The 17,500-nt window shown below is 48.9% G+C and overlaps 2 protein-coding genes across 3 annotated transcripts in view; both read left to right on the forward strand.

Moving 5' to 3' along the window:
* LOC110174691 (toll-like receptor 13) overlaps positions 1-2,486 on the forward strand; it is a 13,437-nt gene extending 10,951 nt beyond the window's left edge. For both annotated transcript variants that reach the window (XM_055156073.1, XM_055156074.1), the window contains exon 4: positions 1,664-2,486. In XM_055156073.1, the coding sequence (XP_055012048.1) occupies positions 1,664-1,901 (238 nt within the window). In that variant the 3' untranslated portion in view covers positions 1,902-2,486. The remainder of the gene's footprint in view (positions 1-1,663) is intronic.
* A 5,396-nt stretch (positions 2,487-7,882) lies between these two features.
* LOC110174692 (protein phosphatase methylesterase 1-like) overlaps positions 7,883-17,500 on the forward strand; it is a 21,146-nt gene continuing 11,528 nt past the window's right edge. The window contains exons 1-5 of the mRNA XM_055156777.1: positions 7,883-7,914; positions 11,800-12,013; positions 12,323-12,380; positions 17,109-17,160; positions 17,400-17,500. The exon at positions 17,400-17,500 is cut by the window's right edge and continues 54 nt beyond it. Coding sequence (XP_055012752.1) covers positions 7,883-7,914; positions 11,800-12,013; positions 12,323-12,380; positions 17,109-17,160; positions 17,400-17,500 — 457 coding nt within the window. The remainder of the gene's footprint in view (positions 7,915-11,799; positions 12,014-12,322; positions 12,381-17,108; positions 17,161-17,399) is intronic.

The raw sequence follows: 17,500 nt of genomic DNA on the forward strand, positions 1-17,500 counted from the left end.
TGTGTCTCATGTGTGTCTGTGTGCGTCTCATGTGTGCGTGTCTCATGTGTGTGTGTGCGTCTCATGTGTGCGTCTCATGTGTGCGCGTGTGCTCGTGTGTGTGTCTCATGTGTGTGTCTCATGTGTGCGTCTCATGTATGCGTCTCATGTGTGTGTGTCTCATGTGTGCGTCTCATGTGTGTGTGTCTCATGTGTGTGTCTCATGTGTGCGTCTCATGTGTGCGTCTCATGTGTGTGTGTCTCATGTGTGCGTCTCATGTGTGTGCGTCTCATGTGTGCGTCTCATGTGTGTGTCTCATGTGTGTGTCTCATGTGTGCTCATGTGTGTGTCGTCTCATGTGTGTGTGTCTCATGTGTGTGTCGTCTCGTGTGTGTGTCTCATGTGTGTGTGTGCTCATGTGTGCGTCTCATGTGTGCGTCTCATGTGTGCGTCTCATGTGTGTGTGTCTCATGTGTGCGTCTCATGTGTGTGCGTCTCATGTGTGTGTGTCTCATGTGTGTGTGTCTCATGTGTGCGTCTCATGTGTGCGTCTCATGTGTGTGTGTCTCTCATGTGTGCGTCTCATGTGTGTGTGTCTCGTGTGTGTGCATCTCATGTGTGCGTCTCATGTGTGTGTGTCTCATGTGTGCGTCTCGTGTGTGCGTCTCATGTGTGTGTGTCTCATGTGTGCGTCTCATGTGTGCGTCTCGTGTGTGCATGTCTCATGTGTGTGTCTGTGTCTCGTGTGTGCGTGTGTCTCATGTGTGTGTGTGTGTGTGTCTCATGTGTGTGTCTCATGTGTGCGTCTCGTGTGTGCGTCTCATGTGTGCGTCTCATGTGTGTGTGTCTCGTGTGTGTGCATCTCATGTGTGCGTCTCATGTGTGTGTGTCTCGTGTGTGTGCGTCTCATGTGTGCGTCTCATGTGTGCTCATGTGTGCGTCTCGTGTGTGCGTCTCGTGTGTGTGTCATGTGTGCTCATGTGTGCGTCTCGTGTGTGTCGTGTGTGCATCTCATGTGTGCGTCTCATGTGTGTGTGTCTCATGTGTGCGTCTCATGTGTGTGCGTCTCATGTGTGCGTCTCGTGTGTGCATCTCATGTGTGCGTCTCGTGTGTGCGTCTCATGTGTGTGTGTCTCATGTGTGTGTCTCATGTGTGCGTCTCGTGTGTGCGTCTCATGTGTGCGTCTCATGTGTGTGTGTCTCGTGTGTGTGCGTCTCATGTGTGCGTCTCGTGTGTGTGCGTCTCATGTGTGCGTCTCATGTGTGCGTCTCATGTGTGCGTCTCATGTGTGCGTCTCATGTGTGCGTCTCGTGTGTGCGTCTCATGTGTGTGTCTCGTGTGTGTGCGTCTCATGTGTGCGTCTCGTGTGTGCGTCTCATGTGTGTGCGTCTCATGTGTGTGTGTCTCATGTGTGCGTCTCATGTGTGCGTCTCATGTGTGCGTCTCATGTGTGCGTCTCGTGTGTGCGTCTCATGTGTGCGTGTGTGCGTGTGTGTGCGTCTCATGTGTGTGTGTCTCGTGTGTGTGTTCTGTGTGTCTCATGTGTGCGTCTCATGTGTGTGTGTCTCATGTGTGTCTCATGTGTGCGTCCATGTGTGTGCGTGTGTGTGCGTCTCATGTGTGCGTCTCATGTGTGTGTGTCTCGTGTGTGTGCGTCTCATGTGTGCGTCTCGTGTGTGCAGTGTGCGTCTGTTCGATGAGCACAAAGACGTCCTCGTCCTGGTGTTTCTGGAGGAGTTGTCTCCATGGCGACTGTCGCCGTACTACCGCATGAGACGCCTGATGAAGAAGCGCTCGTACCTCAGATGGCCCCGGGCGTCTCAGCACAGAGCCGTGTTCTGGCAAAACCTCCGGCGGGCGCTCGAGAGCGACGCCCACCCCGACCAGCAGCACCGGCTCGTCCAATCAGAGCAGGAGTAACACCACAGTGTCCAATCAGAGGAGGAATAACACTGCAGCGTCCAATCAGAGGAGGAGTAACACCGCAGCGTCCAATCAGAGGAGGAATAACACTGCAGCGTCCAATCAGAGGAGGAGTAACACCGCAGCGTCCAATCAGAGGAGGAACAGACTTCAGAGCTTCAGGGATTACACCTGATGACATCACCAGGTGTAACAGAGTGTTGTGAGCTGTAATCTTCAGCATTACTGAAACATGTGAATGAAACGGAGTTAAAGTCACACTGTGGGACATTTCATGACAGGGGTTAAGGGTGGACGATGTTTTCACAGAAATGTTTTTATGTCAAAGACTTAAAGAGGAATCTGAGTGACAGAAGAACACAAGTGTTTGTGCTTCAATAAACTCTGCAAAAAACTCTGTACATTATTCATGTTATTATCATCTTATTATCATGTTATTATCACATTATTATTGCATTATTATCATGTTATTATCATGTTATTATCACATTATTATTGCATTATTATCATGTTATCATGTTATTATCATGTTATTATCACATTATTATCGCGTTATTATCATGTTATTATCATGTTATTATCATGTTATTATCGGACCAGTCAGAGTTAGTTTTTTTCGTTCTTGTCTCTTCCCTTGTGGAGCAATAAAGTTTGATTGACTCACTGGTCCGGAGACGTTTCCTTCTCATCTACAGTCGTTTATTTTCAGAGAACTTGTCCAGTAAAATGATGATCACACATCATTTCAACACTTTAACTCTTTTTCTGACAGATTTAAGTGTTTAGATCTTTTCTTTTTTCTGCAGTGTGGAGTTGTGTTGTGTTCCTCTGCCTCACCTCTGTTCATTATATTTAAATCTTCTTTTTATTTTGTGATATTTGGAGTTTGGAGTCACTGTGGACGGTCGGAGAAATGTGGGAGAATTTGATCTCATTGTTTTGTCACAAACAGGTGAAGGTGACATCGCCACGGCAACCGCCCACAACTGTCCACGTGAAGAGACAAAGAGACGATCTGTGTGAGTCAGGCCCCGTTCACACGTACACACACACACACACATATACACACACACACACACGTACACACACACACCTATACACACACATATACACACACACACATACACACACACACACACACACACCTATACACACACACACACACGTGTACACACAGACACACACACCTATACACACACATACACACACACACGTACACACACACACCTATACACACACATACACACACACACACACGTACACACACACACCTATACACACACATACACACACGGGAAATTTCCCTTCGTTTGTTCTCGTCTTTTACACATAAACTGTAATTCTCCTCTGAAAACGACTCTGTGTAAAACTCAGTCTAGATCACAGGTGTCAAACATACGGCCCGGGGGCCAGATCCGGCCCCTCAAGACCTTTAATCTGGCCCTCGGCTGATTTTCTACTAAAATATTGTAATGATATTTTCTATTAAAATGTTGTTAATTTTGTGTGGTGTTTATCACAGCAGCGTCTCCAGCGTCTCTGTACGTGGCCCCTCCCACCAGAGCAGCACAAATGAAGACTTGTCTCTTTCCAAACGCTCTTAAAGGACGATCGTTTTGACTGTTGACCGTGACACCCTCATCAGAAAAATGTCCAACATGAGAAAAGTGGAGCCGAGTGCAGGATTTTACAACAAAAATGGACTTATTCTGTTTACAGACAAGTTCATGTTCAAACTTTGTGTTGAAATTGTATTTTTCTTAAAGTTTCAGGTTGTTCATAATATTATAATATTATAATAAGAAAGAGTTCATCAATTAAAATACATTTCTGTAATAGATTTGTGTTTCTCTGCACAAATATTTGAACTTATTGTTATTTTTGGGGTTTATATGACATGAGTTTTCTGATCCGGACACTTTGGGATCAAAGTCGGTTGGACACACCCCCGGAACAAAATGAGTTTGACACTTCTGGTCTAGAGAGAAGTTTGTGTAAAACTCTGGTTTGGTGTTTGTGTGTGAAGTGAAATAAACAGTTTTAGGAGCCGACGCCAAAAGAGCGACCAGAGTTTCACTTTTGCTCTGACGATGATGATGATGTTTCTTTTGCTGAAACACTTTTCATGTGTTTCATTTACACACAGCTGATGTTTCAGATTCATGACCAGAGACCAATGAGGCTTTATCAGATCTGTGGAGAGGTGAGCCACTCACTAATGCACCATTTTAAACATGTTTGTGAGTCAAACTTACAACTGTAATAAAATAAAAGCTGCAGTTTGAGTTTGTGGTGTCGTTCTGTTGGAGCTCGATGGACGATTTTTGCGACTCGATGTAAACGAAAACTTTTTTGAAAACAATGCTGCACCATGTGATTTTAGAAAATGGAGGGAGGGAAATATTCGTTTCTCAACACACCGACTTTGCGAGATCGAAACCTGAGACGAGTGAGAAAAATTTGTACCGTTACGTTTTAAAGAGCAGAGATTCTGTAAAATACAAAAATGAACTTTCCCCAGGTTCTAACGCTGTTCCTCCTCACAAACCTTCACTGACTCTTTCACTTTTATTTCAAGTTGATCTACACGTTATATACACATAATAAACACACACACACACATTATAAACAACAGAAAAACACATTTCTCGAAAAGGAGCGAGAAGAAGAAAAACTTGTATGAATCCTCCACTGTTCCTGACAGAGTTTCAGACGTGTGTGTTTGTTCTGTGCTCTGATCACAGAACTGTACAAACATTTACAGATGTTACAGTAAAATAAATGTGACACTACAGTCGAACAAACTAATAATAATGATAAAGAAGCAAAATGAGAATCAAGAATGAAGTTGTTTTTTTTTTAATTTCCACACACCTTCAGTCGAATCATCTGGACCAGTGGTGCTCAATACGTCGATCTCGATCTATCAGTCGATCTCCAAGGTCGTGTGGGTAGATCGCCGTGTCTCGTCTCGGACTCGCGTTTGGACTCGGTCTTGTCTCTCACTCGAGGTCTGACACTCAACAAGTGTGATCATATTTCATTCCGGCCGCTGCTGTTGGTAATAAACTTGTAGCGGGTGCAGGAGCGTGTGGGGCGTCTCAGTGCAGCCTGTGCGCTCATTTGAAACCCGCGGAGACTCTACGGCGCATCACAAACACACACGCTCCCTATGCACGGCTCGTCTGCGACAGCGTGTGCCCTCGTGTACCAGCGTGCATCACAGGGCAGGTTCAACTTCCTAAACATCCTACCTGTCCACCTGCCTCACGTCAGCACGCCGCCCCTCGCCTTTTCACGCTCTCGCTCCTTCCTGCGTACAGCCAACACAAGCCCCTCCCACAGTGCGGCTGATTAGAAGAACAAGACCAAACGTGAAGCAAAAACCAGTCTAAATTTGTGTTCCAGTGTTGGCACAAAGCAGGTCTACAGCATAGAGCGGATCTACAGAACAGACCTACTGCCACATTTGGCTGAAGTTTGTCTAACAAAAGTGACAAATGCATCTGTGTTTGTCACGATGTGCGTTTGGTTTGGTAAACGTGCAGAGGCTGGTAAATATCACTGCAAAACCACAAAAGAATGAAACTCCAGTTTGGAACTTTAAAAAACAGGTTTAAAAATCTTCCTTCACTTTTTTCACAGTTTTGTGTAAAGTGCCAGAGGAAGTTCTCTTAAAGAAGAGGTTCTCAAACTGTGGGGGAGGGTCCAAAAAAGGAACACAGAGTGTTTCAGTGCAGTTTGTTTGACTTTGTATTAGGTCGATCATTTTGACTTGGTCATTTTGTAAGAAGCTCACATGATGAAAAAGTGTGAACATCTCTGATCTCGACCATTTCACACTCCAAAAAAACAAAATTTAGTCAAGTTAAGACGACGTGAATTAAGAAACTTTGATCATATTTGAGTCAATTTCACTGGAAGTAAAATGATCTGCAGAGGAACAAGAATTTTTATGCTAAAAATATGAAAATTAATCTTACTGCAGTTAAAATAAAAAACAAAATCACACAACACAATCACACAATCACACAACACAATCACACAATCACACAACACAATCACACAATCACACAACACAATCACACAATCACACAACACAATCACACAATCACACAACACAATCACACAATCACACAACACAATCACACACATTTTATTGGACGAGTTGAATCTGCTCAAAGTCAAATGTTTTTCATTTAAGTGATTTTAATTTAGCTGATTGTGTGTTCTGTTTTGTGGTTGTGTGTTTTGTTGTGTGTTTTGTGGTTGTGTGTTTTGTGGTTGTGTGTTTTCGTGGTTGTGTGTTTTGCGGTTGTGTGTTTTGTGTTTGTGTGTTTTTGTGGTGGTTGTGTGTTTTGTGGTTGTGTGTTTTGCGGTTGTGTGTTTTGTTGTGTGTTTTGTGTTTGTGTGTGTTTTGTTGTTGTTTGTTGTGTGTTTTTGTGGTTTGTGTTTTGTTTGTGTGTTTTGTGGTTGTGTGTTATGTTGTGTGTTGTGTGTTTTGTGGTTGTGTGTTTTGTGGTTGTGTGTTTTGTTGTGTGTGTTGTGTTTTGTGGTTGTGTGTGTTTTGTGTTTGTGTGTTTTGTGTTTGTGTGTTTTGTGTGTTGTGTGTTTTGTGGTTGTGTGTTTTGTGGTTGTGTGTTTTGTGGTTGTGTGTTTTGTGGTTGTGTGTTTTCTGGTTGTGTGTTTTGTGTGTGTTGTGTGTTTTCTGGTTGTGTGTTTTGTGGTTGTGTGTTTGTGGTGTTTGTTTTGTGTGTGTTTTGTGGTTGTGTGTTTTGTGGTTGTGTGTTTTGTGGTTGTGTGTTTTTGTGTTGTGTGTTTTTCTGGTTGTGGTTTTGTGTTTGTGTTTTGTGGTTGTGGTTTTGTGTTGTGTGTTTGTGTGTTTGTGTGTGTTGTGTGTGTTTTGTGTGTGTTGTGTGTTGTGTGTGTGTTTTGTGGTTGTGTGTTTTGTGTTGTGTGTTTGTGTGTTTGTGGTTGTGTGTTTTGTTTTTGTGGTTGTGTGTTTTGTGGTTGTGTGTTTTTGGGTTGTGTGTTTTGTGGTTGTGTGTTTTGTGGTTGTGTGTTTTGTGGTTGTGTGTTTGTGTGGTTGTGTGTGTTGTGTGTTGTTGTGTGTTGTGTGTGTTTTGTGTTGTTGTGTGTTATGTTTTGTGTTTGTGTGTTTTGTGGTGGTGTGTTTTGTGGTTGTGTGTTTTGTAGTTGTGTGTTTTGTGGTTGTGTGTTTTATATACGTTTCAGTTTTTTGTTTTGATTCAGTTTTTTCAGTCGACATTTACACTTGAATTTTATTTTACTGCTGCTGTTTCTTTTTGTTTTTAAATGTTGATCACACGAACTTTACTTTTGATTTCAGTTCATGACGTTAAATTCTAGTGTCTGACAAACTCTACAGACACAAGTTCTAGTTTTTTTGAGGGAGATTCTCAAAAGGAGAATTAAAAACATGAACTTTACAGACGAGTTTCCTGCTCCTGTAGAAAGAAATGCTGTTTGCACATCAAATGTACCACACGTTCATTTACATTTCCAATAAAAGTGCAGAGCTTTTAAGCTTTTAAGAGCTTTTACATTTATTTTTGTGTTTTGTGTCTAACGTGATTCATCTTGATCAGTCACAGGAACTCGGTGATTAAGTTTTTTTTTATTTCTGCCTCGTCCTGGTAAAAGAGCCTGGTTTCTCGTTTGTTTGTTCTGCTCTTGACGTCTCCCGACCAATCAGAGGCCGCGCCGACGATGCTCCTGTCAGCTGCTCCTGTCAGCTGCACCTGACCTGGACCTGGACCTGGTGTCTCCCGGCGCCTCGGGGTCAAACGCTGCGTCGTCCGTCAGCGCGAGGACCTGAGGCGCCACCGAGGAACCGACGCACCGAGGAACCGAGGACCTGACTGCAGAGCGGAAGCACCCGGACCAGACTCTGACCTCTGACCTGAGCTCGGACCTCATCCCTGACCTGAGCTGTGACCTGAGTGACCTGAGGAACCATGTGGGAGGAGAACTTCGACACAGAGCAGTAGGTCCATCTTCTCAGCATTTTTCCTCTAGAGTCTCAGATCTGTTCTGGACGGCTGCTCAAGGACTTAGTTAAGTCCTGGTTTAGTCCTGGTTTAGTCCTGGTTTAGACCTGGTTTAGACCTGGTTTAGACCTGGTTTAGCTCCCTGGTCCAACCCGTTTGTGTGATGACCTGAAGGACTCGATGGCGGACAGAGGGGGCGGGGCTTTCTCAGAGACGGGGGAGGAGCTCGGAGTAGAGCTGCTGAGCGTGAGGGACACAGACGTCTGATCTGGAGCCTCAACCAGGACTTGGAGGGACGTCTGTCTCTGAGCAGAACTGGAGGAAGCGTCTGGGGAGGTTTATAGAGTTCCAGTTTGAAGTTTTCCGGCTTCACTCTGCTGTCGGAGTGAAGATCTGTTTGGATCATGTCACAGAGGACTGTGTCTGCAGGGCTCTGGAAAGGTTTGTTCAGACTATTTGGAGTCTCTGTATTTTTCATTCAGACGCCCCTGACACACGTCTTGGACGTCTTGGACGTCTTGGACGTCTTGGACGTCTTGGACTCTTGGACTCTGTGGACCTGCAGGTGTCACTGTGGTCGGCGAGTGTCGTGTTTTCCTGGTTGAGAAAGTGACTTGAGTGTTTTTCTGACATAAACTCTTCAGTGGAGTCGAGCGGTGGTGGTGGTGGTGGTTGGTCGTGGTTGTGGTTGTGGTGGTGGTTGTGGTTGTGGTTGTGGTGGTGGTGTGGTGGTGGTGTGGTGTGGTGGTGGTGTGGTTGTGGTTGTGGTTGTGGTGGTGGTTGTGGTTGTGGTGGTGTTTGTGTTGTGGTGGTGGTGGTGTGGTTGTGGTCGTGGTCGTGGTTGTGGTTGTGGTCGTGGTGGTGGTCGTGGTCGTGGTTGTGGTCGTGGTCGTGGTCGTGGTCGTGGTGGTGGTGGTCGTGGTCGTGGTCGTGGGTCGTGGTTGTGGTGGTCGTGGTTGTGGTTGTGTGTGGTCGTGGTTGTGGTCGTGGTTGTGGTGGTGGTGGTGGTTGTGGTTGTGGTTGTGGTTGTGGTCGTGGTCGTGGTCGTGGTCGTGGTTGTGGTCGTGGTCGTGGTTGTGGTTGTGGTCGTGGTTGTGGTTGTGGTCGTGGTCGTGGTGTGGTTGTGGTGTGGTTGTGGTGGTGGTTGTGGTTGTGGTCGTGGTTGTGGTGTCGTGGTTGTGGTCGTGGTTGTGGTTGTGGTTGTGGTCGTGTGGTCGTGGTTGTGGTTGTGGTTGTGGTTGTGGTCGTGGTTGTGGTTGTGGTCGTGGTTGTGGTTGTGGTCGTGGTTGTGGTCGTGGTTGTGGTTGTGGTCGTGGTGTGGTCGTGGTTGTGGTTGTGGTCGTGGTTGTGGTTTGTGGGTGGTGGTTGTGGTTGTGGTCGTGGTTGTGGTTGTGGTCGTGGTTGTGGTGGTTGTTGTTTTTATATTTCTTCTCCTCTCATGTCTCTCTCCAGAGTTTCTTGTTCTGGTGTTTGTGGTTCTGGGTTTTTCTCTTTCTTCTTCTTCGGGGTCAGAACGTTTCTGCGTCTCTGGACACTCGTCCCTGATTTGTTCAGCTTTTTCAACTTCTGACACCGACGCCCGAACGTCCGACGCCCGAACGTCCGACGCCCGAACGTCCGACGCCCGAACGCTCGAGACGCACCGACACAAATCTGGAATCAACACGGCCTCAAAAACACAAAACTCCCCAGACACACGTCCACATGGACTCTGTGTGAAGTGGACGCCCCAGACACACGTCCACATGGACTCTGTGTGAAGTGGACGCCCCAGACACACGTCCACATGGACTCTGTGTGAAGTGGACGCCCCAGACACACGTCCACATGGACTCTGTGTGAAGTGGACGCCCCAGACACACGTCCACATGGACTCTGTGTGAAGTGGACGCCCCAGACACACGTCCACATGGACTCTGTGTGAAGTGGACGCCCCAGACACACGTTCACATGGACTCTGTGTGAAGTGGACGCTCTGACGCTCGGGTCTGAACGCAGCTCAGCTGCTCGAGTTTTTGTCTCTTTTGACTTGAGTCGTGAGCGCTCGACACGACTCTCCAGTCTCTGTGTTTCTGTACAGTGTTGCTGTTGTGTGTTGTTGTGTGTTTAAACGTGTGTGTTGTGTGTTGTTGTGTGTGTGTTGTGTGTGTTGTGTGTTTTTGTGTGTGTTGTGTGTTTAAACGTGTGTGTTGTGTGTTTGTTGTGTGTTTTTGTGTGTGTGTTGTGTGTTTAAACGTGTGTGTGTTGTGTGTTTTTGTGTGTGTTGTTGTGTTTAAACGTGTGTGTTGTGTGTTTGTTGTGTGTGTGTGTTGTGTGTTTAAACGTGTGTGTTGTGTGTTGTTGTGTGTGTGTTGTGTGTTTGTTGTGTGTGTTGTGTGTTTGTTGTGTGTGTGTTGTGTGTTTAAACGTGCGTGTTGTGTGTTGTTGTGTGGTGTTGTGTGTGTTTTGTGTTTAAACGTGTGTGTTGTGTGTTGTTGTGTGTTTAAAGATGTGTGTTGTGTGTGTTGTGTGTTTGTTGTGTGTGTGTTGTGTGTTTAAACGTGCGTGTTGTGTGTTGTTGTGTGGTGTTGTGTGTGTTGTGTGTTTAAACGTGTGTGTTGTGTGTGTTGTTGTGTGTTGTGTGTTTAAACGTGTGTGTTGTGTGTTTGTTGTGTGTGTTTGTGTGTTGTTTTAAACGTGTGTGTGTGTGTGTTGTTGTGTGTGTGTTGTGTGTTTGTTGTGTGTGTGTTGTGTGTTTAAACGTGTGTGTTGTGTTTTTGTTGTGTGTTGTTGTGTGTTTTTGTGTGTGTGTTGTGTGTTTGTTGTGTGTGTGTTGTGTGTTTAAACGTGTGTGTTGTGTGTTGTTGTGTGGTGTTGTGTGTGTTTTGTGTTTAAACGTGTGTGTTGTGTGTTGTGTGTTTAAACATGTGTGTTGTGTGTTTTTGTGTGTTTTTGTGTGTTTAAACGTGTGTATTGTGTGTTTGTTGTGTGTGTTTGTGTGTTTTTGTGTGTGTGTTGTGTGTTTGTTGTGTGTGTGTGTGTGTGTGTAAACGTGTGTTGTTGTGTGTTGTTGTGTGTGGTGTGTGTGTGTTTTGTGTTTAAACGTGTGTGTTGTGTGTTGTTGTGTGTGTTTAAAGATGTGTGTTGTGTGTTTTTGTGTGTGTTTGTGTGTGTTTAAACGTGTGTATTGTGTGTTTGTTGTGTTTGTTGTGCGTGTTGTTGTGTGTTGTTCTGTGTGTTGTGTGTTTGTTGTGTGTTTAAACGTGTGTTTGTGTGTGTTTGTGTGTGTGTGTGTGTGTTTAAACGTGTTTGTTGTGTGTTTTTGTGTGTTTAAACGTGTGTGTTTGTTGTGTGTTTAAACATGTGTGTTGTGTGTTTGTTGTGTGTTTGTTGTGTGTTTAAACCTGTGTGTTGTGTGTTTGTTGTGTGTGTGTTGTGTGTTTAAACGTGTGTGTTGTGTGTTGTGTGTGTGTGTGTTGTGTGTTTAAACGTGTGTGTTGTGTGTTTGTTGTGTGTGTGTTTTGTGTTTAAACGTGTTTGTTGTGTGTTTGTTGTGTGTTTAAACGTGTGTGTTGTGTGTTTGTGTGTGTGTTGTGTGTTGTTGTGTGTGTTGTGTGTTGTGTGTTTATTGTGTGTTTAAACGTGTGTGTTGTGTGTTTTTGTGTGTTTTTGTGTGTTTAAACGTGTGTGTTGTGTGTTTGTTGTGCGTGTTGTTGTGTGTTGTTGTGTGTGTTGTGTGTTTTGTTGTGTGTTTGTTGTGTGTTTAAACCTGTGTGTTGTGTGTTTGTTGTGTGTGTGTTGTGTGTGTTTAAACGTGTGTGTTGTGTGGTGTTGTGTGTTTAAACCTGTGTGTTGTGTGTTGTTGTGCGTTTGTGTCGCAGGGAGGTGGGCGCTCGTCCGGACTTCTCTCCGGTCTCGTGGGCCGTGTACTTCGAGCAGATGGAGGACGTGTGCGTGGGGGCGTCCGACTGCAGGGACGTGTTCCGGGTTTATAAGTCGTCCCCCGTGCCCGTCCGATGCAGGGACGTGTTCCGGGTTTATAAGTCGGGCTCCCAGGGGCCCCTGCTGGTCCTGCTGCACGGGGGGGGCCACTCCGCTCTGTCCTGGGCCGTGTTCACCGTGAGTCGCCCCCTGCTGTTTAAAACACACATGACATGAGTTTTACATCAGGTCAGTGCAGTTTGAGGATGAGACTTTTGAACTTTCACGTGACTAAATAAAACTTTGCTCTTTTATTTGTGAGTCTGAACTTTTGCATCATTTCGAGGTTTTGGTCTTTGTTTGTTTACATTCTGGTTGCTAGGGAACGGTTCTGGACTCACCTGTTTTGAGTTTGTGTCTTTTTGTCTTCAGAGTTTAAAAAGTAAAATAATATTCAGAGGTTTTTTTTTGGTCCTTTTGGTCACGTGCACAGACTCTGTGTTTCAGACGGCGATCACCAGCAGAGTGCGCTGTCGAGTCCTCGCCATGGACCTCAGAGGACACGGTGAGAGACGCACTCCCACACACGTCCCACTGTGTCCCGCTGTCCCACTGTGTCCCACTGTCCCACTGTCCCACTGTGTCCCACTGTCCCACTGTGTCCCACTGTCCCACTGTGTCCCACTGTGTCCCACTGTGTCCACTGTCCCACTGTGCCCACTGTGTCCCACTGTCCCACTGTCCCACTGTCCCACTGTCCCACTGTCCCACTGTCCCACTGTCCACTGTCCCACTGTGTCCCACTGTCCCACTGTGTCCCACTGTGTCCCACTGTCCCACTGTCCCACTGTGTCCCACTGTCCCACTGTCCCACTGTCCCACTGTCCCACTGTCCCACTGTCCCACTGTCCCACTGTCCCACTGTGTCCCACTGTCCCACTGTCCCACTGTCCCACTGTCCCACTGTCCCACTGTCCCACTGTCCCACTGTCCCACTGTCCCACTGTCCCACTGTCCCACTGTCCCACTGTGTCCCACTGTGTCCCACTGTCCCACTGTGTGTCCCACTGTGTCCCACTGTGTCCCACTGTGTCCCACTGTCCCCACTGTCCCACTGTCCCACTGTCCCACTGTCCCACTGTGTCCCACTGTCCCACTGTCCCACTGTCCCACTGTCCCACTGTCCCGTCCCACTGTCCCACTGTCCCACTGTGTCCCACTGTCCCACTGTCCCACTGTGTCCCACTGTCCCACTGTCCCACTGTGTCCCACTGTCCCACTGTGTCCCACTGTCCCACTGTGTCCCACTGTCCCACTGTCCCACTGTCCCACTGTCCCACTGTCCCACTGTCCCACTGTGTCCCACTGTCCCACTGTCCCACTGTCCCACTGTCCCACTGTCCCACTGTCCCACTGTCCCAGTGTCCCACTGTCCCACTGTGTCCCACTGTCCCACTGTCCCACTGTGTCCCACTGTCCCACTGTGTCCCACTGTCCCACTGTCCCACTGTCCCACTGTCCCACTGTCCCACTGTCCCACTGTGTCCCACTGTGTCCCACTGTCCCACTGTCCCACTGTCCCACTGTGTCCCACTGTGTCCCACTGTCCCACTGTCCCACTGTGTCCCACTGTCCCACTGTCCCACTGTGTCCCACTGTCCCACTGTGTCCCACTGTGTCCCACTGTGTCCCACTGTCCCACTGTCCCACTGTGTCCCACTGTCCCACTGTCCCACTGTCCCACTGTCCCACTGTCCCACTGTGTCCCACTGTCCCACTGTCCCACTGTGTCCCACTGTGTCCCACTGTCCCACTGTCCCACTGTGTCCCACTGTGTCCCACTGTGTCCCACTGTGTCCCACTGTGTCCCACTGTGTCCCACTGTCCCACTGTGTCCCACTGTGTCCCACTGTCCCACTGTCCCACTGTGTCCCACTGTGTCCCACTGTGTCCCACTGTCCCACTGTGTCCCACTGTGTCCCACTGTGTGTCCCACTGTCCCACTGTCCCACTGTGTCCCACTGTGTCCCACTGTGTCCCACTGTCCCACTGTGTCCCACTGTGTCCCACTGTCCGTCCCACTGTCCCACTGTCCACACTGTTCCCACTGTGTCCCACTGTGTCCCTGTCCACTGTCCCACTGTGTCCCACTGTCCCACGTGTCCCACTGTGTCCCACTGTGTCCCACTGTGTCCCACTGTGTCCCACTGTCCCACTGTCCCACTGTGTCCCACTGTGTCCCACTGTCCCACTGTGTCCCACTGTGTCCCACTGTGTGTCCCACTGTGTCCACTGTGTCCCACTGTGTCCCACTGTCCCACTGTGTCCCACTGTGTCCCACTGTGTCCCACTGTGTCCCACTGTCCCACTGTCCCACTGTGTCCCACTGTGTCCCACTGTGTCCCACTGTGTCCCACTGTGTCCCACTGTGTCCCACTGTGTCCCACTGTGTCCCACTGTGTCCCACTGTGTCCCACTGTGTCCCACTGTGTCCCACTGTGTCCCACTGTGTCCGTGTCCCACTGTGTCCCACTGTGTCCCACTGTCCCACTGTGTCCCACTGTGTCCCACTGTGTCCCACTGTGTCCCACTGTGTCCCACTGTCCCACTGTGTCCCACTGTGTCCCACTGTGTCCCACTGTCCCACTGTGTCCCACTGTGTCCCACTGTGTCCCACTGTCCCACTGTGTCCCACTGTGTCCCACTGTGTCCCACTGTGTCCCACTGTGTCCCACTGTGTCCCACTGTGTCCCACTGTCCCACTGTGTTCCCACTGTGTGTCCCACTGTCCCACTGTGTCCCACTGTCCCACTGTCCCACTGTGTCCCACTGTGTCCCACTGTGTCCCACTGTGTCCCACTGTCCCACTGTGTCCCACTGTGTCCCACTGTGTGTCCCACTGTCCACTGTCCCACTGTCCCACTGTGTCCCACTGTGTCCCACTGTGTCCCACTGTGTCCCACTGTGTCCCACTGTGTCCCACTGTGTCACTGTGTCCCACTGTGTCCCACTGTCCCACTGTTCCCACTGTTCCCACTGTCCCACTGTCCCACTGTGTCCCACTGTGTCCCACTGTGTCCCACTGTCCCACGTCCCACTGTCCCACTGTCCCACTGTGTCCCAACTGTGTCCCACTGTCCCACTGTGTCCCACTGTCCCACTGTGTCCCACTGTGTCCCACTGTGTCCCACTGTGTCCCCACTGTGTCCCACTGTGTCCCACTGTGTCCCACTGTCCCACTGTCCCACTGTGTCCCACTGTGTCCCACTGTGTCCCACTGTGTCCCACTGTGTCCCACTGTCCACTGTGTCCCACTGTGTCCCACTGTGTCCCACTGTCCCACTGTCCCACTGTGTCCCACTGTCCCACTGTGTCCCACTGTGTCCCACTGTGTCCCACTGTGTCCCACTGTGTCCCACTGTGTCCCACTGTGTCCCACTGTGTCCCACTGTGTCCCACTGTGTCCCACTGTGTGTCCCACTGTTCCCACTGTGTCCACTGTCCCACTGTCCCACTGTCCCACTGTGTCCCACTGTGTCCCACTGTGTCCCACTGTCCCACTGTCCCACTGTGTCCACTGTGTCCACTGTGTCCCACTGTCCCACTGTGTCCCACTGTGTCCCACCTGTCCGTCCACTGTGTCCCACTGTCCCACTGTGTCCCACTGTCCCACTGTCCCACTGTGTCCCACTGTGTCCCACTGTGTCCCACTGTGTCCCACTGTGTCCCACTGTGTCCCACTGTCCCACTGTCCCACTGTGTCCCACTGTGTCCCACTGTCCCACTGTGTCCCACTGTTTCTTAGTTTTTTTTTTTTAGTTTTTGCATGTTCTGCAGGTGTTTTTAGTTTTGCTGCAGGTGTGTGTGCATGTTCTCCAGGTGTGTGTGCATGTTCTCCAGGTGTGTGTGCATGTTTCAGGTGTGTGTGCAGTTCAGGTGTGTGTGCATGTTCTCCAGGTGTGTGTGCATGTTCTCCAGGTGTGTTTGGGTGTTCTCCAGGTGTGTGTGCATGTTCTCCAGGTGTGTTTGGGTGTTCTCCAGGTGTGTGTGCATGTTCTCCAGGTGTGTGTGCATGTTCTCCAGGTGTGTGTGCATGTTCTGCCAGGTGTGTGTGCATGTTCTCCAGGTGTGTGTGCATGTTCTCCAGGTGTGTGTGCATGTTCTCCAGGTGTGTGTGCATGTTCTCCAGGTGTGTTTGGGTGTTCTCCAGGTGTGTGTGCATGTTCAGGTGTGTGTGCATGTTCTCCAGGTGTGTTTGGGTGTTCTCCAGGTGTGTGTGCATGTTCTCCAGGTGTGTGTGCATGTTCTCCAGGTGTGTTTGGGTGTTCTCCAGGTGTGTGTGCATGTTCTCCAGGTGTGTGTGCATGTTCTCCAGGTGTGTTTGGGTGTTCTCCAGGTGTGTGTGCATGTTCTCCAGGTGTGTGTGCATGTTCTCCAGGTGTGTTTGGGTATTCTCCAGGTGTGTTTGGGTGTTCTCCAGGTGTGTGTGCATGTTCTCCAGGTGTGTGTGCATGTTCTCCAGGTGTGTTTGGGTGTTCTCCAGGTGTGTGTGCATGTTCTCCAGGTGTGTGTGCATGTTCTCCAGGTGTGTTTGGGTGTTCTCCAGGTGTGTGTGCATGTTCTCCAGGTGTGTTTGGGTGTTCTCCAGGTGTGTGTGCATGTTCTCCAGGTGTGTTTGCATGTTCTGCAGGTGTGTGTGCATGTTCTCCAGGTGTGTTTGGGTGTTCTCCAGGTGTGTGTGCATGTTCTCCAGGTGTGTTTGGGTGTTCTCCAGGTGTGTGTGCATGTTCTCCAGGTGTGTGTGCATGTTCTCCAGGTGTGTGTGCATGTTCTGCAGGTGTGTGTGCATGTTCTCCAGGTGTGTTTGCATGTTCTGCAGGTGTGTGTGCATGTTCTCCAGGTGTGTGTGCATGTTCTCCAGGTGTGTTTGCATGTTCTGCAGGTGTGTGTGCATGTTCTCCAGGTGTGTTTGCATGTTCTGCAGGTGTGTGTGCATGTTCTCCAGGTGTGTGTGCATGTTCTCCAGGTGTGTGTGCATGTTCTCCAGGTGTGTGTGCATGTTCTCCAGGTGTGTGTGCATGTTCTCCAGGTGTGTGTGCATGTTCTCCAGGTGTGTGTGCATGTTCTCCAGGTGTGTGTGCATGTTCTCCAGGTGTGTGTGCATGTTCTCCAGGTGTGTGTGGATGTTCTCCAGGTGTGTGTGCATGTTCTCCAGGTGTGTTTGGGTGTTCTCCAGGTGTGTGTGCATGTTCTGCAGGTGTTTTTGCTGAGTGAGGTTCTGGTTGTTCTGCAGGAGCCACTTCCGTGCGTGAGGCCGGAGACTTTTCCACTCAGACCATGTCCAGGTGAGACGTTTGTCGAATGAAACGTGAGAGCTTTTTCATCTTTAGACAGAAATGAAAACGTCGCTGTTTCTAAAATGACGTAATAACAGAAACAGAAGCAGTGGGTGGAGACAGGGGGTAAGTGAAAACAGACATTTTCTGATCCCTGAATGCTCCGAGTGAAACCCTGAGAATCCCGTTAGAACAGGTTTAAAGGTCAGAGTTCACACGTCACACCTGTTCTTCTTCTTCTTCCTCAGCGACGTGGCGAACGTGGTGCGGGCGTGTTACGGGGAGACTCCGCCCCCTGTGGTCCTGATTGGTCATGGCGTGGGCGGAGCCATCGCGGTGCACACGGCCA

This window comes from Boleophthalmus pectinirostris, unplaced genomic scaffold (assembly GCF_026225935.1).
Source record: "Boleophthalmus pectinirostris isolate CB_2022bp ecotype Guang Dong unplaced genomic scaffold, ASM2622593v1 HiC_scaffold_20, whole genome shotgun sequence".
NCBI lineage: Eukaryota > Metazoa > Chordata > Actinopteri > Gobiiformes > Gobiidae > Boleophthalmus > Boleophthalmus pectinirostris.